This window comes from Falco rusticolus, unplaced genomic scaffold, assembly GCF_015220075.1.
Source record: "Falco rusticolus isolate bFalRus1 unplaced genomic scaffold, bFalRus1.pri scaffold_216_arrow_ctg1, whole genome shotgun sequence".
NCBI lineage: Eukaryota > Metazoa > Chordata > Aves > Falconiformes > Falconidae > Falco > Falco rusticolus.
Window position 1 is genome coordinate 1 of NW_023618212.1, and position 21,398 is coordinate 21,398.

At 66.8% G+C, this 21,398-nt stretch overlaps 2 protein-coding genes across 2 annotated transcripts; one reads left to right on the forward strand and one right to left on the reverse strand.

Annotated features, from left to right (window-relative positions):
* Positions 1–1,913: 1,913 nt before the first annotated feature.
* LOC119142075 (zinc finger and BTB domain-containing protein 4-like) lies at positions 1,914–11,782 on the reverse strand. The gene is given in 14 exon segments (XM_037374786.1): positions 1,914–3,089; positions 3,092–3,491; positions 3,494–3,772; positions 3,774–3,794; positions 3,796–3,852; positions 3,854–4,049; positions 4,111–4,409; positions 4,501–4,582; positions 4,584–4,709; positions 4,711–4,751; positions 4,753–4,818; positions 4,820–4,902; positions 8,669–8,742; positions 11,684–11,782. Coding segments are annotated over 13 exon segments (2,175 nt in total). The 5' UTR covers positions 8,685–8,742; positions 11,684–11,782; the 3' UTR covers positions 1,914–2,580.
* A 7,163-nt stretch (positions 11,783–18,945) lies between these two features.
* On the forward strand, positions 18,946–20,992 carry LOC119142076 (DNA-directed RNA polymerase II subunit RPB1-like). Its single transcript, XM_037374787.1, has 2 exons — positions 18,946–19,259; positions 20,759–20,992. The coding sequence occupies exons 1-2, from the start codon at positions 19,170–19,172 to the stop codon at positions 20,990–20,992; spliced, it is 324 nt and encodes a 107-aa protein (XP_037230684.1). The 5' UTR covers positions 18,946–19,169.
* The last annotated feature ends 406 nt before the right edge of the window (positions 20,993–21,398 follow it).

A 21,398-nucleotide genomic window follows, 5' to 3' on the forward strand; every position in this document is an offset into this window, starting at 1 on the left:
TGGCTCTCGTGCCAGGAGGGGCCTCGCACGAGGGCGGGGCTCGCACGAGGGGTCCAGCTCGCGCAAGGGCGGGGCTCGCACGAGCATCCGCGGTGCGCGGGTGGCCCTGCACGAGGACGGGCCTGGTGCAAAGACGGGCCGCGCACAAGAGCCCACCCTCGCGCCGGGAGGGCCTCGCACAAGAACAGCCCTTGTGCAAGGAGGAGCCTACGCACGGGGGTGGGGGAGGGGAGGGGGAGGGGGAGGGGGGCGCCGGCCTCGCACGGCGGTGTGTAGCGTGGGGGCGGCTTGCACGAGGGCAGGGGGCAGGCGTGAGAGGGGCCTGGGCGCGGGCGTGCGCTGCACGAGGGCTGGCCTTGCACGGGGGCGCATTGCATAAAGACGGGCCTTGCACCTGGGGGCGGGGGAGGGGACTTGCACGGGGAAGGGGGGGTTGTGGGCACGGGGAGGGCGGCGCCGGCCGTGCACGCTCGTGCGAGGCACGAGGGCAGGGCTCGCACGGGGGGGGGGGGGGGGGAGGGGGGGGGGGGCGTGCGGGGGAGGGGGGAGGGGCGAGGAGCCACCTGGCACCGTCGTGCGTTGCACGAGGTATGGGCGTCGCACGAGGACCCGGCTCGCCGGCCCCGCCCGGCTTGCACGAGGACACACACCGCGTGCCCCCCCCCCCCCCCACCTTGCACGCCCGGGCCTTGCACGAGGACGCCCCCCCCCCCAGAGGAAGACACGGGGCCTCGCACGCCCCTCGCACGCCGGGGGGGGGGAGGGGGGGGGGGGAGGGGAGACGGGACACACGCTGGAATGTCACTGCGATGCCGTAAGGTGCTGAGGGGGGTGGGGGGGTGGGGGGGGTGTCGGGTGGGGGAGGGGCCCCGAGATGGTGGGGGGGGGACCCCGGGTTATTGGGGGAGGGGCCCTGACGTATGGGGGGAGGGGCCCCTATAGTGGGGGGGGTCCCTTTGGGGGTGCAAAATCCTGGGGGGGGGGGGGGGAGAGGAGGGAGGAATGGGGGGGGAGGGGCATATATGGGGAGGGGCATACTACGGGGGGGGGTCTCCACTGTTTGGGGGGGCCCAGGGGGTCCCACTATGCTGGGGGGCCGCAATATACTGGGAGGGGGCCCTATACTGGGAGGGCTTCGCCTATACCGCGAGGGGCTCGCCTATACTGGGGGGCCCCTATACGGGAGGGGTCTTCTAAACTGGGGGGGGGGGTCCCCTATACTGGGGGAGTCCCCTATACTGGGGGGGTCCCCTACACTGGGGGGGGGGTCTCCTACACTGAGGGAAGCCCCAGCCCCCATCCCGCCCCCCTCCTCCCCCCAGTTTGGGGTGACTGGGCACCCCCCCCCAGTATACCCAGTGCCCCCCCAGGTCCCACACTGGTCCCTGTGGCACCCCCAGATCCTGCCCCCCCCCCATGGCGTTATGGGGGGGGGTCCCAGTGCCCCCCATGGGCCCCCCCACCTCCTATGGGGCAGAAGACCCCCCCCCCAGTTCCCCCTATGGGGCAGGGGGGACCCCCCCCCGCTTCCCCTGTGGGGCTGGACCCCCCTCCTCACCCGGGGTCCCCCAACTCCTATGGGCCCCCCCACCCTCTTATGCCCCTCCCCCACGCTATGGGCCCCCCCTCTACTTCTTATGGGGCACCCTATGGGGCAGAGCCCCCCCCCATCTCCTATGGGACCCCCCCCATCTCCTACAGCCCCCCCCCCCCCCATCTCCTGTGGGCCCCCCCCATCTCTTACGCCCCTCCCCAACTCTTATGCCCCCTCCCCCACTTCCTATGGGGCAGCCCCCCCCCCCCATCTCCTAGGGGACCCCAAACCTCCTATAGGGCCCCCCCACATGCTGGCCCCCTCCCCCCCCCACCCCCCCCCCGCTCTATGGGGTGGGACCCCTCCCCCCCACCTCCCCCCACCCCTTCAGGTCCCCCCCCCCGCTTTCCGGGGTCGCTTCCCTCCCCCACCAGGGAAGCTGAAAGTGGGGGGGACGGAGGGGGGGAGGGGTGGGGGGACCCCCCCCGCCCCTCCCCCCCCCCAGGAACGCGTCGCTCTCGGGGAGCACCACGTTGAGGGCCAGGGGGAGGGGGAAGGGGTAGGGGTACGCGGCCACCAGCCGGGGGCCGTAGGGGAGGGGGAAGCCAGGGGTGGGAGGGGGGGGCCGGGGGGGCGCCCCCCTTTGCCCCCCCCCTCCCCCAACCTCGGGGTCCCCCCCCCGCCTCAGGAGAGCCAACGGTTGTTCCTGAACTGGGTAACCCCCGCTGGGCCCCGGGGACACCCCCTGGACCCCCTGCCCCGCGTCACCGGGGGTCACCGGGGGGAGGGGGACGGCGTCCCCGGGAGGGGGAGGGGGGGCACCCCCTTTTTCCCCTCCCCCTTCCTCCTTCACCACCAACGCCGATGCCGACGCCGCCGGCGGGGTGTAGGCAATGACAGTCCGGTGGCGGCGGTTGACGCGGGGTGGCGACGCGGGTGACGCGGGTGACGCGGGTGACGCGGGTGACGCCGCCGGCGCCTCCGCCTGATGCCGCTTGGCGTGTCGGCTGAGCGCCGCCGCCGTCTTGCACACCTTGGCGCAGCGGCTACAGGCGAAGCGCAGCGAGGGCCGCCGTCCCACGCGGGGGGTGGGGGGCACCCCTCCCCCCCCCACCCCCGCCACCCCCACCCCCACCCCCTCCCCCACCCCCGCCGGCCGCCCCCTCGTGTCCCCGTTGGTGTTTCCGTAGTTTCCTCAGCGCCGTGAAGGTTTTCCCACACACCCGGCACGGGTGTTGCCAATCCCGCCGCCGCTGCCCCTCCGAGGGGGTGTCACCGTCACCCGGCGCACCGGCGGCACCGTCCCCCGGCGCCCACCGCAGCGCCCGCAGCTTGCGGCGCCACCGCGATTTCTTCGCCTTGACGCCGCCGCCGCCGCCGCCTGTCGCGCTGCCGGTTGTCGCGCCGCCGCCCGTCGCCTTGCGCTTGGGCTTGTAGCTGTAGTAGGGGCGCCAGAGCCGGTCGTCGGCGTCGCATGTCGGCGTAAGCGGGCGGCGGGGGGTGGCGCGGCGGGGGGCAGGGGGGAGGGCGCGGCGCCGGTGCCGGTGGTCTCCAGGCGGAGGTCGGTCTCGGAGATGCGCCGCTTGACGATGGCCTCCTCGCCGATGCGGACGGTGATCTGGCACAGCGGCGCCGCCCGCCCCTCCCCCGCCGCCCCCACGTAGGCCGGTTTGGCCACGTAGGTCATGGTGCGGCCGGTGGGGGGCGGGGGGGCGGGTGCCGGTTGGGGGAGGGGCGCCGCCGCTGCCGCCGCCTGCCGCGTGCTATCCCCCCACCGGCGCCTCCCCCAGCCGCTCGCTGCGCCGCGACTGTAATCCGCAGCACCTGCTTCTTCCTGGGCGGCCGCCGCCCCGCGCCACCCCTCCCCCGCCGGCCTCGTTGTAGGCGATGACGGAACGCGGCCCGCCGCGCTGCTGCGCACGATGACCGAGGCCGCCGGCCGCCCGTAGGCAATGACGAGGCCGGTTCGGGCCGCGGCTCGGGGGAAGGCGGCGCCGGTGGCCACCGGTTCGGCCGCGCGGCCGCCGGGAGGCGGATGCCGTCGGCCACCAGCCCGGGGCTGTAGGTCTTGTAGGGCCGCTTGTGCGCCCGGGTGGGCAACAGGCGGTAGAGCTTGAGGGCGTTGAGCTTGGGCTTGTAGCCGCCGTTGGGGGTCTTCTCGGAGGCGATGAGCGCGGGGCTGATGCCGTGGAAGGTTTTCTGGTGGGTCTTGAGGTTGTAGTAGGTGACAAAGGTGTACCCAGCAGAAGATGCACTGGTATGCGGCGCTCGCCAGTGTGCCAGACCTCGTGCTTGGTGCGGTTACCGGCCAGCGCGAAGGACCTTGTCGCAGAAGCGGAGGGGTTACTTGCGGCGCCAGGAATGGACGTTGGCGTGGCGCTTCAGGCTGGAGAGCGTCATGTAGGAGCGCTGGCAGACGCCGCACAGGTACACCACGTGCCCGTCCACCACCTTCACCACTGGCTCCTGCTCCGGCGCCGGCTCCAGCGCCAGGGTGACGCAGACGCAGCGCTTTCTTGCCGGGTTTTGGGCGGCGCGGGGCGGCTCGGCGGCAGACGACGTGGTGGTGACGACGCGTTGGTGGTGGTGGCCGGCGTCGGCAGCGGCGGTGGTTGGCGGCGTCGGCGGCGTCGGGCTCGCGCTGCCCGTACTTGCACAGCACCTCGTGCGTCTGCAGGCGCTTGACGTGGATGAAGCTCTTGCCGCAGTGCCGGCACGCCAACCCCCCGGCGCCGCGGTGCAGCTTGGCGTGCAGCCCCAGCGCCGCCGCCGTGCCGATAGCCGCGCCGCACAACCCGCAGCGCGCAACGCCGCCGACGCCCGAGGGCGACGCGAGGGCGACGACGGCGACGGCTCGGCCACCGCCGGCGTGTCGCTGGAGCGCGGCGGGAAGGTCAGACTCCACCGGTGGCGGCGGGGGGGAACGGGGTGGGTTCTCCAGCCGCCGGGGGGTCCAGGAGCCGTCATCTCTCCTTGGGGGGTGCCGCCTCCAGGCGCTGCAGGCAGGAGATGCCCAAGCGGCGCCCCACGGCCCCCAGCTCGCGGGCAGCCGCCGGCTGAGGGCACGGCCAAGCGCGAGTTGTAGATGAAGTTGAGGACGTCGGAGAAGACGCCGGCCTGGACGCCGGGCAGCTCCAGCACGCGGGGGGGGGCAGGGCAAGGTGGGCTCCTCGGCCAAAGCGCGTTTGAAGAAGGGGCTGGAAGCGGCCAGGACGTTCTCTTGTGGGCCGGAACTTGGTGTCCTCGGCGATGATGGTGACGTCACAGAACTGGCCCCGCAGCCGTCTGCTCGTTCAGCTCCAGCAGCAGCGCGCGGCAGTGCCCGGCGTCCGACACCTCCACGACCGGAGCCTCCCCGCGGCGCGCCCCTGCGGGGGGAGGGGGTCAGCGGCGGGGGCTGGGGGGGGACCCCGCCGTGGTGGGTGGGTGGACGCCCTGGGACCCCCATCTGTGGGGCTGGGACGCCTGGGACCCCCCTATGGAGCTGGACAGACGCCTGGGACCCCCATCTATGGGGCTGGAACGCCTGGGACCCCTCTGTGGGGCTGGACGGACCCCCTGTGGGGGTGGATGGACATCTGGGACCCCCCCCATGGAGCTGGACAGACACCTGGGACCCCCACGTGTGGGGCTGGGACCCCCCGCTGTGGGGCTGGGACCCCCATTTGTGGGGCTGGGACCCCTCTCTATGGGGCTGGGACCCCCATCTGTGGGGCTGGGACGCCTGGGACACCCTCTATGGGGCTGGATGGACACCTGGGACCCCATCTGTGGGGCTGGACGGACCCCCTGTGGGGGTGGATGGACACCTGGGACCCCCCCTATGGGGCTGGACAGACATCTGGGACCCCCCATCTGTGGGGCTGGGACACCTGGGACCCCCATCTGTGGGGCTGGGAATGCCGGGACCCCTCTATGGGGCTGGATGGACACCTGGGACCCCCATCTGTGGGGCTGGACGGACCCCCCTGTGGTGGGTGGATGGACACTGGGACCCCCATCTGTGGGGCTGGGACACCTGGGACCCCTCTGTGGGGCTGGATGGAAACGTGGGACCCCGCTATGGGCTGGATGGACCCCCTGGGGGGGTGGATGGAAACCTGGGACCCCCCTATGGGGCTGAACAGACGCCTGGGACCCCCATCTGTGGGGCTGGGACACCTGGGTCCCCGCCGTGGGGCTGGATGGACACCTGGGGACCCCCCCTATGGGGCTGGACAGACGCCTGGGTACCCCCATCTGTGGGGCTGGGGACACCTGGGACCCCTCTGTGGGTGCCTTGGGGGTCCCAACGGCTCCTCCAGGCCCCCCATGTGGGGGGTCCCCAGCCCCATGCTCTGCCTTCACCCTCCAGCCCCACAGATCGGTGGTCCCCCAGCCCCACCAGATCAGGGTCCCCCAGCCCCACACTTTAGGGCTCCCCAGCCCCACAGCACGGGGTCCCCCCAGCCCTACAGATCCCCACCCACAAATTCACGCCCCACCACCCCCAGCCCCATGGATTTTGCTCCCCCAGCCCCTCCCCCCGCCCACCCCGCCCGCCCCCCCTCCCACCCCCCAGGACCACCTGTGCCCCCCATGCTGTGGGGCTGGGGGGGGGTGTCCCCATGCTGTGGGGCTGGGGGGGTCCCTGTGCTGGGGGGGGGTCCCCGTGCTGTGGGGCAGCCCCCCCCCCCCCCACACACACACACACACTGGGGTTCCCCCTGTGCTGTGGGGCAGGGTCTGTCCCTGCCATGGGGCTGGGGATCCCCAGCCCCACAAGTTCCAGCCCCACAGCGCCTGGCCCCCGCCCCCCCCCCCCCCCCCCCCCCCCCCCGGCACTGAGGAGCCATTTTGCGTCGAGGCCTCCGCGGCCGGCGGCTAAAATGGCTGCGGGAGCCGCCACGGCGCGACCCACGGTGCGACCCACGGCGCGACCCCCACCCTGGGGCTGCCCCACGGCACGACCCACAGTGTCACCCCTGGCGTGACCCACGGCACGACCCACAGCCAGCCCAGGGCCTGCCCCCAGCCCCACAGCACGCCTCCTGCCCCCCAACCTGCCCCCCAGCCCCCCAGGACCCCCTCCCACCCCCCAACCTGCCCCCCAGGACCCCCTCCTGCCCCCCAACCTGCCCCACAGCCCCACAGCACCCCCCCTGCCCCCCAACCTGCCCCCCAGCCCCCCAGGACCCCCTCCTGCCCCCCAACCTGCCCCACAGCCCCACAGCACCCCCCTCCTGCCCCCCAACCTGCCCCCCAGGACCCCCTCCTGCCCCCCAACCTGCCCCACACCCCCTGCTGCCCCCCCCAGACCATCCCCATCCTTCCCAGCATCCCCTGCTCTGCCCCACAGCACCTCTGGGGCTCGGGGATGGCTCCTGGGGTCAAGGGATCCCCCCAAGCTGGTTGGATCCCCCACCAAGGGATCCCCCCCCCCCAGTTTCACAGATACCCCCAGGGGCGTGGGATCCAGCTGCCAAGGTCAGGGATTCCCCCCCCCCCCCTCCCCGAGATCCCAGCTCTGTCACAGCTGGGATCCAGCCCCACAGATCCTGGCAGATCCCAGATCCTTTGCAGGCAACTGCCAGACCCCCAGGTCCCCGGGGATCCCAAACTCAGCCCCGTGACTACTTGCCCCGCCCCCCCCCCCCCATCAGATCGCAGGAGATCCCTGCTCCACCCCAGCTCAGCTCCAGCCCCACAGATCCAGGGGGATCCCAGTTCCACTGCAGCTGGGACTCAGCCCCACAGATCCTGGGAGATCCCAACTCCATCCCAGTTCAGCTCCAGCCCCGCGGACCCCAGGTGATCCAGGATCCAGCTCAACCAATGCCCAGCCCCACAGATCCTGGCAGATCCCAGCTCCATGACAGTGGGATCCAACCCCACAGATCTCAGGAGACCCCAGACCCATCCCAGCTGGGATCCAGCCCCACAGACCCTGGCAGATCCCAGCTCCATCCTCGCTCAGCCCCACAGATCCCAGAAGATCCCAGCTCCATCCCAGCTGGGATCCAGCCCCACAGACCCTGGCAGTTCCCAGCTCCATCCTCACTCAGCCCCACAGATCCCAGAAGATCCCAGCTCCATCCCAACTGGGATCCAGCCCCACAGACCCTGGCAGATCCCAGCTCCATCCTCGCTCAGCCCCACAGATCCCAGAAGATCCCAGCTCCATTGCAGCTGGGATCCAGCCCCGCAGACCCTGGCACATCTCAGACCCATCCTGCCCAGGATCCAGCCCCACAGATCCCAGGAAATCCCAGCTCCAATCCCAGCTCAGCTCCAGCCCTAGAGATCCTGGCAGATCCCAGACCCCAACCGGGCAGGGATCCCCACCCCACACACCCCCCCGCAATCCCATGGGATCCTCCTCAGCCCATCTGCCCCGCTCCCTCCACCAGGATCCGCCCCCTGCCGCCAGGATCCCCAGGGATCCAGTGGGGGGGCGGGGGGGGGGAAAGGGGGGGCTCTACCTGGTGCAGGGCGCGGCCCCCCCCAGATCCCGGGAGATCCCGGATGTGCGCAGCGGCCGGATCCTTCCCCCCCCCCCCCCCCCCCCCCCCCCCCCCCCCCGAGGAGCCGAAGCCGCCTTGGCCGATCGCCCACCCGGGATCGGGGCCAGCGCCGCCGCCCGGGACGGGATCCAGCCCAGCGCCCCACGGCGCCGCCGGATCGGGCCCCACCGCCCCCCATCCCCCGCGGGATCCACCCCATCGGACCGTGGGATCCAGCTCCTGCACCTCACGGCATCACCCCACAGCGCCATGGGGCAGGATCCAGCCCCACAGCATCACCCCACAGCGCCATGGGGCAGGATCCAGCCCCACAGCATCACCCCACAGCACCATGGGGCAGGATGCAGCCCCACAGCATCACCCCACAGCGCCATGGGGCAGGATCCAGCCCCACAGCATCACCCCACAGCACCATGGGGCAGGATGCAGCCCCACAGCATCACCCCACAGCGCCGTGGGGCAGGATCCAGCCCCACAGCACCATGGGGCAGGATGCAGCCCCACAGCATCACCCCACAGCGCCGTGGGGCAGGATGCGGCCCATTGTCATGGTGACAGCTGTGGGTTGCCATGGCAATGAGGGGGGTCCGGATGAGGCCGGTTGCCATGGCGACGGTGGGGTGTCCCCTACCTGTGAGAGGCCTCATGGACTAGGTGTTGCTGCTCCGGGGGTCCTCGGTGGGGGGTCACAGCCGGCAGGGCCTCCTGGGGGGGAGGGGAGCGGGAGGGGGGTCAGTACAACTGGACACAGGGTCCCCAGGGTGCTGGGGGGGGGCCACAGGAACACCTGGACACGGGGGTACCCGGAATAGAGGATGGGTAAGCAAGGCTGGTACAGGCGTAGCAGTGCAGCCTGGCTACAGTCAGAGGGGCAATAAATGCCAGTACAGGCGGAGCGGTGCAGCCCGGCTACAGTTGGAGGGGCAATAAAGGCCAGTACAGGCAGAGTGGTGCAGCCTGGCTACAATCGGAGGGGGGAAAAATCAAGTACAGGCGAAGCGGTGCAGCCTGGTTACAGTCGGAGGGGCGATAATGGGCAGAACAGGCGGAGCGGTGCCCTCAGCACACCCGGCAGCCTGCCCGGGGTTCCCAGTCTGCCCGTGGGTACGTCCCAACCGCATCGCACCACAGTCATGGGTGCGGGCAGGGTGACACCGCGACTACAGCGTGCCAGCACTGCGCCAGCCCAGTGCGGCTGTAGCAAGGTGGGGACAGGAGGGGCAGCTCCATCCTGGCTTCTGCCTCTGGTTGTGCCGGAACAGTCGGTTGTGACGGGAGGAAGCAACAGTTGGAGGCCACGAGGAGGGGTCACAGTCTGGTGGTACAACACGTGTGCACACAGGTGACAAAGTAGCAGCCGGTGAAAAAATGGTGGTGGGTGACAAAGTGGCAGCGGGTGACAAAACACATCCAGTGACAAAGTGGCAGTGGGTGACAAAATGGAAGTGGGTGACAAAATGGAAGCGGGTGACAAAGTAGAGGGTGACAAAATGGGAACAGGTGACAAAGAACTGGTGGAAAAAAATGGTGGTGGGTGACAAAGTGGCAGCGGGTGACAAAATGGAACTGGGTGACAAAATGGCAGCGGGGAAAAAATGGTGGTGGGTGACAAAATGGTGGTGGGTGAAAAAATGGCAGTGGGTGAGAAAACACGTTGGGTGACAACATGACAGCAGGTGACAAAATGGCAGTGGGTGACAAAATAGAAATGGGTGACAAAGTGGAAATGGGTGACAAAGTGGCAGTGGCTGACAAAGTAGAGGGTGACAAAACGGCAGCAGGTGGCAAAGTACCAGCGGGGAAAAAATGGTGGCGGGTGACAAAGTGGCAGCGGGTGACAAAACGGTGACAGGTGACAAAATGGGATTGGTTACAAAGTCGAAATGATTGACAAAATGGCAGCGGGTGACAAATTACCAGTGGGGAAAAAATGGGGTGGGTGACAAAGTGGCAGTGGGTGACAAAATGGCAACAGGTTACAAACTGGCAACGGGTGACAAAATAGAAAGGGGTGACAAAGTGGAAATGGGTGACAGTGGCAGTGGAGGGGGTGACAAAATGGTGGCAGGTGACAAAATGAAAGAGGGTGACAAAGTAGAGGGTGGCAAAATGGGAATAGATGACAAAGTACTGGTGGGGGAAATGGCGGCGGGTGACAAAGTGGCAGCGGGTGACAAAACATGTTGGGTGACAAAGTAGCAGCAGGTGACAAAGTAGAGGGTGACAAAATTGTGGTGGGTGACAAAGTGTCAGCGGGTGACAAAGTGTCAGCGGGTGACAAAATGGCAGCGGGTGACAAAATACCAGTGGGGAAAAATGGTGGTGGGTGACAAAATGGTGGCAGATGACAAAATGGCAGTGGGTGACAAAGTGACAGCAGGTGACAAAACAGCAACGGGTGACAAAGTGGAAATGGGTGACAAAGTGGCAACGGGTGACAAAATGGTGGCGGGTGACAAAATGAAAGAGGGTGTCAAAGTGGCACTGGGTGATGAAAAGTAGAGGGTGACAAAATGGCGGTGAGTGACAAAGTGGCAGCAGGTGACAAAACACGTCGGGTGACAAAGTGGCAGCAGGTGACAAAGCAGCAGCGGGTGACGATGTGGCAGCGGGGTGTGCAGCTCTGGGTGCCGCGTGACATGGGACACGTGACGTCATGGGCCGGAGATGCCGCACAGCGTGACATCACCGCCACCACAGGTGTGACATCGCTGGAGGGGGCAGGGCGCCGCCTGTGCCCCGCGGTGGTGGGTACAGCCGGGTGGGGCTGCCCGGGGGTGACACCATCGGGGGGTGTCACCTACTGTATGATGTCATCAGGCGTCAGAGTGACATCGCGGTGTAGTTGTCCCGCGACTGGGGGTGTGTACAGTCGCGGGGGGGGGTAGTGGGTGACGGGGGAGGGGGTGGTTGTGCCAGGCGGGGTGTGGGGAGGGGGTGCAGTGGGGAAGGGGGTACAGGCGGATGGGGGTGACAGGGGGGTGGGGGAGGGGCCACCCTGGGTACAACCGATGCCAGCGGGGGGTGGGGTCAAGGGGGAGGGGAACAACCTGACGCAGCGGCTACAGCCGGAGGCCTACAGGGACAGGGGGAAGGGGGATACAGGCAGAGGGGACACCCCCCCATGCACCACCCCCCCCTCCCCCATCCGCCCCCCTCCCCCCCCACCCCACCGTTGTCAACGGCAACAACCCCGCAAGGAAACACCCAGACACCCCCAGCACCCCTCCCCCTCCCACCCCGGGGGGCAACGGGGAGGGGACCCCAAATGTCGGGGGGTGGGGGTGGGGGAGGGGAGGCCCACCAACCCCCCCCCCCGCTCCTTTCGCACCCCACCCCCCACCCCCAAAAAAAAGTACCCCGGAGCCGCCTGACAACCTCCATCCGCGGTGACGGGCGTCACAGGCGGCGGCATCCCCGGTGAGGGGGGAGGGGAGATGTCACCCAACTGTTGCCATGGCAACAACCCCCCCAACACCCCCTCCCCCCCCAACACCCCTCCCCTCCCCCCCCCCCCAAGATCCTGCCAGGGGAAAGACCTTTCACCTGCAGCCAATGAGGGAGCAGAAAAAAAGGGGGACCCCGCCCCGTGTCACACCCCCCGCGGACCAATGGGAGAGCGGGTAAGGGTGACGTCAGAGCTCACCTGGATGCTCATTGGCTGGGCTGGGCGTGATGTCACGAGGCCCCCTTCCTACCACAAGCCCTTGCGCCGGGGGCTGTTAAAGGAACAGGCAGAGGGGGGCTGGGGGGGGTGAGGGGCGGGGGGGGGTGGGGGGTGTGTGTCAGTGAGTGACAGGCACAGTCGGAGGCGGGTGACGGGGGGTGTCACCCAGCTGCGCGCGAGGGGTTGGGGACACACACACCCACACCCCCCGGGGTGACAGGCAGTGGCGGGGGGGGTGACACACTCGTGTGACGTGCGCAACAGCCGCACACAACAGCCATATCGCACACCCGCGTGCAACACCTGCACCGTACACCTGCGTGCAACACCCGCATGCAACACCTGCATGCACACGACAGCTGCATGCAACACCCACTACATGCAACACCCGCAAGTAACACCCACACATAACACCTGCATGCAACACCCACAACATGCAACACCTGCACACAACACCTGCACGCACACAACACCCATACACACCTGCATGCAACACCCACAACATACAACACCCGTGCAACACCCCCATGCAACACTTGCATGCAGCACCCACAACACACAACAGCTGCATCGCACACTACACGCAACACCCTCATGCAACACCCACAGCACCCAACACCTGTGCAACACCCGCACACAACACCCACATGCAACACCCATAGCACCCAACACCTGTGCAACACCCGCACACAACACCCGCATGCAACACCAGCACACAACGCCCACGACATGCAACACCTGCATTGCACATCACACACAACACCCCCACACAACAGCCTCAGCACACAACACCCCCACACAACAACCCCAGGACACAACACCCACATGCAACACCTCCAGCAGGCACGCACACACAGAGGACACACGCAACACCCGCACAACGCGCACCAGCTGTAAGACGCACACGGGTACAGTGCGTGCACGACACGCACAGCGCCTGCAGCACAAACGGTGTGCACACATGCAGGGTGTGCAACACCCGCGGTGCATGCACACAGTGCACACAACACCCACGCTGCATGCACACCAGCTGAGCACACATGCATGTGGGTGCAGGAACACCCCCAGCACACCTACAGCCCCCTGCACCGCACGCAACAGCTGCAGCACCTGGGCGTAGCAGCACACACAACACCCACACTGCACATGTGCACAACAACAGCCCACGCATGTGCACAACAGCCGCACTGCACGCAGCAGCACACGCGCAATACACAACAGCCGCACCGCACATCCCATACACACACATACACCCGCATGCAACACCCACAGTGCACAAAACACCCGCATGCAACACCTGCAGCGCACGCAACACCCACACAGAGCAAATGCATCATGCTTGCATGTGCACAAGTGCAAGCCAACATGCACACACGTGCACACGTGGGCTACAGGCGCACGGTGCCTGCGCACAACCGCATGACCATTGCACACGTGTGTGTTGTGCCTGTGCCGGGAGAGTGACACAGACGTGGCAGTACAATGGGGACTCACACCCACACCTGACAGCCCTCGCATGTGTGCACGGTGACATGGCACGCACGGACATGACGCTCACAATCAGACATGAACGCACAGCCACGCACACAACCGCACAGGGACACACAACATTCCCAACCATGCATGGACACACGGAGACACTTGGCACAATCACACACGGACACACAGGTGTGCACAGGCGTGATGGACTCACAACCGCACACAGACACACAAGCAGCCGCACATGGGCCCTTGACATGCACAACCGCACAGGGACATACAACTGCATGCAGACACTTGGCGCCCACAAAACCGCACACGGATGCACAACAGCACACAGATACTTGACATGCACAACCGCAGACGGACGCACAACCACATATGGACATACAACCGCACACAGACAAGACACGCACACCCACACAGGGACATACAACCACACATGGATGCACAACAGCACACAGATCCTTGACATGCACGACCACAAACAGACGCACAACCACGTATGGACATACAACGGCACACAAACACGACATGCACACCCGCACAGGGACATGACACACACATCCGCACAGGGATGCACAATCGCACACGGACACTTGATAAGCACAGTCGCACACAGACACGACACGCACTGCCGCACAGGGACACACAACCGCACATGGATGCACAGCAGCACACAGATCCTTGACATGCACAACCACAGACAGATGCACAAGCACATATGGACATACAACCGCACACAGACAGGACACACACACCCGCACAGGGACATACAACCGCACATGGATGCACAGCAGCACACAGATCCTTGACATGCGCAACCACATATGGACATACAACCGCACAGAAACACGACATGCACACCCGCACAGGGACATGACACACACAACCGCACAGGGATGCACAATCGCACACGGACACTTGATAAGCACAGTCACACACAGACACGACACGCACTGCCGCACAGGGACCCACAACTGCACAGGGACATACAACCGCCCATGGATGCACAGCAGCACACAGATCCTTGACATGCACAACCACATAGGAACATACAACCGCACACAAACACGACATGCACACCCGCACAGGGACATGACACACACAACCGCACAGGGTTGCACAATCGCACACAGACACGACATGCACTGCCGCACAGGGACACACAACCGCACAGGGACATGACACGGACACCCGCACACAGACACTTGACACGCACACAGACACAACACACACAACTGCACACGGACACACAACCGCACAGGGACACTCAACACGCACAACCACACAGGGACATGACACACACCCCCGCACACGGACACTTGACACTCAATCGCACACAGACACACACCCGCACAGGGACATGACACAGACACCCGCACATGGACACCTGACATGCACAACCGCACACGGACATGACACATGGGGGACACGCGCCCCACCCGCCCCCGCACACCCGCCCCCCAACAGTCACACACGCACAACCGCCGCGGCGACCCCCTAACTGCCCCCCTCCCCCCCCCGGGTTCAGCCCCCACCCCTCCAGCAGCACTTGGGGGGTCTTGGGGGCGAGTGACATTTGGGGGGTCCCGGGGAGGGGGGTGGGGGTGGGGGTGGTGGCGGGGTGTTGCAGGGGGGTGGGGCACTTTGGGAGGTCCCAGGGTACTTTGTGGGTCCCGGGGGCGGGGGGGGGGGGGGGGGGGGGGCGGCCCCCCCGGAGGAAGGGGGGGCTCGGGGGGGCATCAGCCCCATGAGGACCCCCCTGTTCATGGGGGGGGGGGGGTTGCGGTGGGGGAAGGGGGTCCCGATCCTGCGCCAGGCCCGATGCGGGGTGGGGGGGTTCCGGTGCCCCCCAGGGGTGGGGGTGGGGGGTCCGAGTGCAGAGGGGGGGGGTTCGCTGGGGGGGTCCCGGGGGGGGTCGTTACCGGGGCCTGTCCCGGGGCCGGTTGATGTCGCGACGGTGCGGCGGCGGCACAAGATGGAGGCGGCGCCGTTGGGCCCCGGGTGGGAGGGAGCCCCCCCCCCCCCCCCCCCCCCCCCCCACGGGGACACGGGGGGGGACAACGGGGGGGGACAGGGACACGGGGGGGTGACCCCACTGGGGGTCACGGGGGAGACGCGGGGGGACGAGCGGAGGCGGGGGGGGGACAAGTGGGGACAGCGACAGGCGGGGACAGCCGGGGGGGACGGGGACGGGACAGGGGGACACCAGAGTGGGACAGGCAGGGCCACAGCAGGGGCCACAGTCGGACACAACTGGGGGGACAGTCAGGGGGACAGTGGGACACAACTGGGGGACAGGTGGGGGGACAGCGGGGGGACGACGACAGTCAGACACAGCCAGGGGGGCAAGGGGACACAACTGGGGGGACAGTGGGACACAACAGGGGTACAGGCGGAGGGTACAGTCAGACACAACCGGGGGGACAGTCAGGGGGACAGCGGGGGGGTACAGTTGGACACAGCTGGGGGGACAGTGGGACACAACTGGGGGACAGGCGGGGGTACAGCGGGGGGGACAGTCGGACACAGCCGGGGGGGCAAGGGGACACAAGTGGGGGGACAACCAGCGGACAGTCAGACACAACTGGGGGGACAGTCAGGGGGACAGTGGGACACAACTGGGGGACAGGCGGGGGGACAGCAGGCGGGGACAGTGAGACACAGCTGGGGGGACAGTGGGACACAACTGGGGGTACAACAGGCGGGACAGTCAGACACAACTGGGGGTACAGTCAGGGGAACAGTGGGACACAAGTAGGGGACAGGCGGGGGGACAGCGAGGGGGGGACAGTCGGACACAGCCGGGGGGGCAAGGGGACACAAGTGGGGGGACAACCAGCGGGACAGTCAGACACGACTGGGGGGACAGCTGGGGGGACAGTGGGACACAATTGGGGGTACAACCGGCAGGACAGTCAGACACAACTGGGGGCACAACCAGGGGGACAGTCATGGGACAGTGGGACACAAGCAGGGTACAGTCGGAGGGCACAGTGGGGGGTACAGCAAGACACAACTGGGGGGACAGTGGGACACAACTGGGGGGACAGTGAGACGCAACCAGGGGGCACAGTGGGACACGACAGGGGGTACAGCTGGGGGCACAATGTGGGGTACAGTGACACACAACTGGGGACACAACTGAGGCATGACAGGATGCAACTGGGGCACAACGGGGGGTACGGTGACACACAACTGGGGACACAACCGGGGGCACACCAGCACACAAGGCACACAAACAGCGGCACAACATACACGGCCGGGTGTACCACCCCCCACAACTCCACGCGTGTGCACACGTGTTTGTGCGTGTGCTGGGGACTCAGGTGCAGCGCCGCGCTCCCGGTGTTGCATTGTGTCACCAGCTGTGTCACATTGTCACCGCGCCGTCGGCTGCCTTGTGCTGGTTGTGCCCCGCGGTGTTGTGGGTCATGTTGTACCATGCAGTGTTGTAGGTTACATTGTGGAGCTGGTTGTGCCACATGGTGTTGCGGGTCATGTTGTGTGTCAGGCAGTGCCATACGGTGGTGTGGGTCGTGTTGTGTGTCAGGCTGTGTCGTACGGTGTTGTGGGTCATGTTGTATGGCAGGTTGTGGCACACGGTGTTGCGGGTTGTGTCGCGAGGCAGGTTGTGCTGCACGTCAGGTTTTTGTGTCATGTTGTGTAGCTTGTCAGGCTGTGCTGCTGGGTGTTGTGGTTGCGTTGCAGCTGTGCTGCACACTGTTGTTGGTTGTGTTGTGCATCAGGCTGTGCTGCCGGGTGCTGTTGGTTGTGTTGTATGTCGGGCTGTGCTGCTGAGGGCTGTGTTGCACCCCAGGTTGTGCTGCCGGGTGTTGTGGGTTATGTTGTGCATCACATTGCGCATCGGGCTGTGCTGCCAGGTGTTGCAGTTACGTTGCGGCTGTGCTACATGTCAGGCTGTGCTGCATGCTGTTGTTGGTTGTGTTGTGCGTCAGGCTGTGCTGCTGGGTGTTGTTGGTTGTGCTGTGTGTCGGGCTGTGCTGCTTGGGGCTGTGTCACATGGTATTGTGGGTCACATTGTGCATCAGGCTGTGCTGGGTGGTGGTGTGTGTTGTGTCACGCTGTGCTGCCAGGTGTTGTTGGTTGTGTTGCATGTCACATTGTGCATCAGGCTGTGCTGCACAGGGTGCCATGGGTCTCATTGTGCATCATGTTGTGCATCACACTGTGCTGCTGGGTGTTGCTGGTTGTGTTGCATGCTGTTGCGGGTTTGTTGTGTCAGGTTGTGCTGCTTGGGGTTGTGTCACATAGTGTTGTGGGTGACATTGTGCATCAGGCTGTGCTGCCGGGTGTTGCCGGTTGTGTTGCGTGTCAGGCCTTGCTGCTAGGTGTCATGGTTGTCCTGCGGCTGTGCTGCACGCTGTCATCGGTTGTGTTGTGCATCACGTTGTGCTGCCACGTGTTGTGCTTGTGTTGTGCGTCACATTGTTGCACAGTTGTGGACCCCAGGACACGGGGACCACAATGGGGACCCCACTGGAGATGGTGACCGGGGGGGCAGGTCAGGGGTGGCACCGGTGGGGGTGGGGGGCGCCCTCCGGGTGACCGGGACCTCACTGGTGACAGGGTGACAAAGGAGACCCTGATAGAGATGGGGGAGGGGACACCCCCTCCCTGCCCCCCAAATCCCCGCCAAATGCTCCAACACCTCCTCCCTGCCCCCAATTGCCCCCCAAACAACTCTCCTGCCCCCCAAACCCTCCAAAACCCCCTCCCTCCCCCTAACCTGCCCCCCAAAAGCCCTAACTGCCCCCAAGTCCCCCACCCTGCCTTCAAATGTCCCCCAAACCCCCTGCTCCTCCCCAATCCCCCCACCCTGCCAATTGCCCCCCCAACCCTCCTGTACCCCCAAAATAACCTTCTTGACCCCCAGACCCTCCTACACCCCCTCCCTGCTCCTAATTGCCCCCCTAAAATAACCCTCTTGCCCCCCAAATCTCCAACACCCCTTCCCTGCCCCTCAAGTCCCCCCCCCGCCCTTAATTGCCCCCCAAACGCCTCATTCCTGCCCCAACCATCTCCCCCAACCACTAAATATCCCGCCCCCCCCCCCACTCCCCTTGCTCCCCCAACGCCCCACCTCTCCGCAACCCTCCCTTCGCCCCCCCTCAGACGCTTCTCCACCATCCCTGAGGCCGCCTCCGCCGCGCCGGGCTCGCCCACGTTCCCCCCGCCGGGAGTAGGCCCAAGCCGCGGCCTTTCCCAGCAGCGGCAGCCGGGCCGGGGAGCGGCGGCGCGGGCGAGGCGGGCGGGCGAGGCCACGGCGGCGCAGGCCGCAGCTCGGAGCGGCGCTTCGGCAATCTCCGGCACCTTCGGTAATCTCCGGACGCTTCCGGCTGCGCTTCGGCAATTTCCGGACGCTTCCAGCAGCGCTCAACGCTCGGAGACGGAATCAGCCGCACTTCGGCGCCGGGGGCGTGGCTTTCCCCTCGCACCGCTATGCATTATTCATGAGCTTCTCCCACCGCCCGGGGGGGCCTCTTTGTGTAACCCCAGCGACACGCGCAGCCCGCAGCCCCCTCCATTCCGTCCCCCCGCTTCCCCCCACGACCACCACCAGCGCCTGCCACCCCCTCCCTCTTCTCACCGCTTCTATCCCATCTCTCCCCGCACCGCTCACCCTCCCGTTCCCCCTCCGCCGCTTGGTACGCTCCGGCCCCGCCCCCTCCCGCCCCTGCCGCTGCGCACGGCCCGGCTCTCGCGGGGGGCGAGGCTATATAAGGAGGTGCCGGCGGGCCCCCTGCTCAGTCGCGCCGGGCAGCGCGGAGCGGCCGGGAGCAGAAAGCGGGGGTGCTGCTCCCGGCGGGGGTCTCGCCGTGGGGCCGGTTACCCCTAGCTGGCTTTTGGCGGTGGAGTTGACTGAAAAGAAGGGGTGTTTTGTTTTGTTTGTTGGGGTTTTTTTTTGTTATTTTGTTTCGGTTGTCTGAGGCGGCGTGAGGCCGCGGTGTGAGCGGGCGCCATGCACGGTGGGCCGCCCTCGGGGGATAGCGCCTGCCCGCTGCGCACTATCAAGCGGGTCCAATTCGGCATCCTCAGCCCCGATGAGATGGTACCGGCGGCGGGGGTCGGGGGGGGAAGGAGGTCGGGAAGCGGGGGCCGGGGGTTGAGAGGGGGGAGCGGCGCCGGGAAATGGCGCCGGGGCACCGAGAGGGGGGGATAGAGACGCCCCGGGCGGGGTGTAGCGCCCCCCAGAGGCTGGGGGCGGCGCTGTGGGGGGGGAGGGGGCGGTGGTTTTGGGGTCCTTGGGTGCTTTTGGAGGGAAGCTGGGTTTCCTAGGGTGCCTTAGGGGGAGTCACTGGGAGCCCTGGGGGGGTTGTTGGGGTCCCTGGAGGCGTGCTGGAGCGCCTTGGAGGGGTCTGGGGGCCATGGGGAGGGTCTGGGGGTGCAGGGAGGGGGTGTTGGGGTCCTGTGGGTGCCTTGGGGGGGTCACTGGGAACACTGGGGGGGGTCCTTGGAGGTGTGCTGGAGCGCCTTGGAGGGGTCTGGGGGCCATGGGGAGGGTCCGGGGGTGCAAGGAGGGGGTGTTGGGGTCCTGTGGGTGCCTTGGGGGGGTCCCTGGGAACACTGGGGGGGGTCCCTGGAGGTGTGCTGGAGCGCCTTGGAGGGGTCTGGGTGCCATGGGAAGGGTCTGGGGGTGCAGGGAGGGGGTGTTGGGGTCCTGTGGGTGCTTTGGGGGGTCACTGCGAGCACTGGGGGGGCTGGAGGTGTGCTGGAGCGCCTTGGAGGGGTCTGGGTGCCATGGGGAGGGTCTGGGGGTGCAGGGAGGGGGTGTTGGGGTCCTGTGGGTGCCTTGGGGGGGTCACTGGGAGCACTGGGGGGGTCCCTGGAGGTGTGCTGGAGCGCCTTGGAGGGGTCTGGGGGCCATGGGGAGGATAATGGGGTGCAGGGAGGGGGTGTTGGGACCCCTGGAACCGTGCTGGGGTGCCCTGGGAGGGATATGGGGGTGCATTGAGGGGGTCTTGGGGTGCCATGGGTGCCCTGGAGGGGAATTGGTGTCCCTGGGGGAATATTTGGGTCCCAGAGGTGCCTTTGGAGGGGAATTGAGATTCCTGGGGTGTCCTGGAAGGGTCTTGGGGGGCCCCATGGGTCCCTGGAATGGTCCTGGGGGGGCCTGGGAGCTGCTGGGGGGCCTGGGGTGGGCTGAGGGGGCACTGGGGAGCCCCTGGAAGAAGATCGAGGGTGTCTGGGAGGGGGATTGGGGTCCCTGGGAGTGGCTGAGGGTGCCCTGGGGAAACACTGGGGTGCCCAGGTAGCCCCCAGAAGGGGGGGGGGGTGTTGGGGGTCCCTGGGGGGGGTGTTGGGGGTCCCTGGGGGTGTCCAGGGAACATCTGAAGGGACCTGGGGGTCCCTAGGGGGTGACAGAGGTGCCGGGGGGGGCCCTTTGGGGGTCCCTGGGTGAGTGTTGGGGGGGGGGTAAGGTGGGTGGTGGTGACTTGGGGTGTCTCCTGGTTTTGGGGTGCTGGGGAGGGGTCTCCCGGGGTGCTCAGGAGAGGAATGGGGGGGCTGGGGGCTTCCCCTCACCCCCCTTGTTGCCCTTTTGCCCTTCAGAAACGGATGTCGGTGACGGAGGGGGGTATCAAGTACCCTGAAACGACAGAGGGGGGACGCCCCAAACTGGGGGGGCTTATGGACCCCCGTCAGGGCGTCATCGAGAGGACGGGGCGCTGTCAGACCTGCGCTGGTGAGTGGGGACCCCCCCCCAAAACCCCCTGGGGAAATCGGGGAGGGAGGGGGGGGGCTTTCCTGGGGAAGGAGCCGGGAGTTGGGGGTGTCTGTGTGTAGAGGAACATTTGGGGGGGGCTGCTTCTTTTTGGGGGGGATTATCTGGCCCTTGCGGTGGGGAAAGGGGGTGATCACCAGCAGCCCCCCCCCCCATGATGCAGGACCACCTCTCAAATTACTCCCCTCTGGGACATCCTGGGGGGGTGTCAGTTTTTGGGGGGGCTTCGCTTTCTGAGGGGGGTCATTTTTCTTTGGGGGGGGGGCTGCTGCTTTTTGGGGGCTCCTTGATCTTTTGGGGGGGGATTTTGTGGCTCTTGTGGTGGGAAAAGGGGGTGATCACCAGCAGACCCTCACCCCCCCAGTTCAAGTTAACCCCCTTTGGGACAACCTGGGGGGGTGTCACTTTTTGGGGGGGCTTCACTTTCTGAGGGGGGTCGTTTTTCTTTGGGGGGGCTGTTTCTTTTGG

What these genes read in the sequence shown, in the direction of transcription:
- LOC119142076 (XM_037374787.1), top strand. Translation starts at nt 19,170, where the DNA reads ATGCACGGTGGGCCGCCCTCGGGGGATAGCGCCTGCCCGCTGCGCACT. An exon ending in TCCTCAGCCCCGATGAGATG is followed by an intron (nt 19,260 to 20,758) that starts GTACCGGCGGCG and finishes TTTGCCCTTCAG; the next exon opens with AAACGGATGTCGGTGACGGA.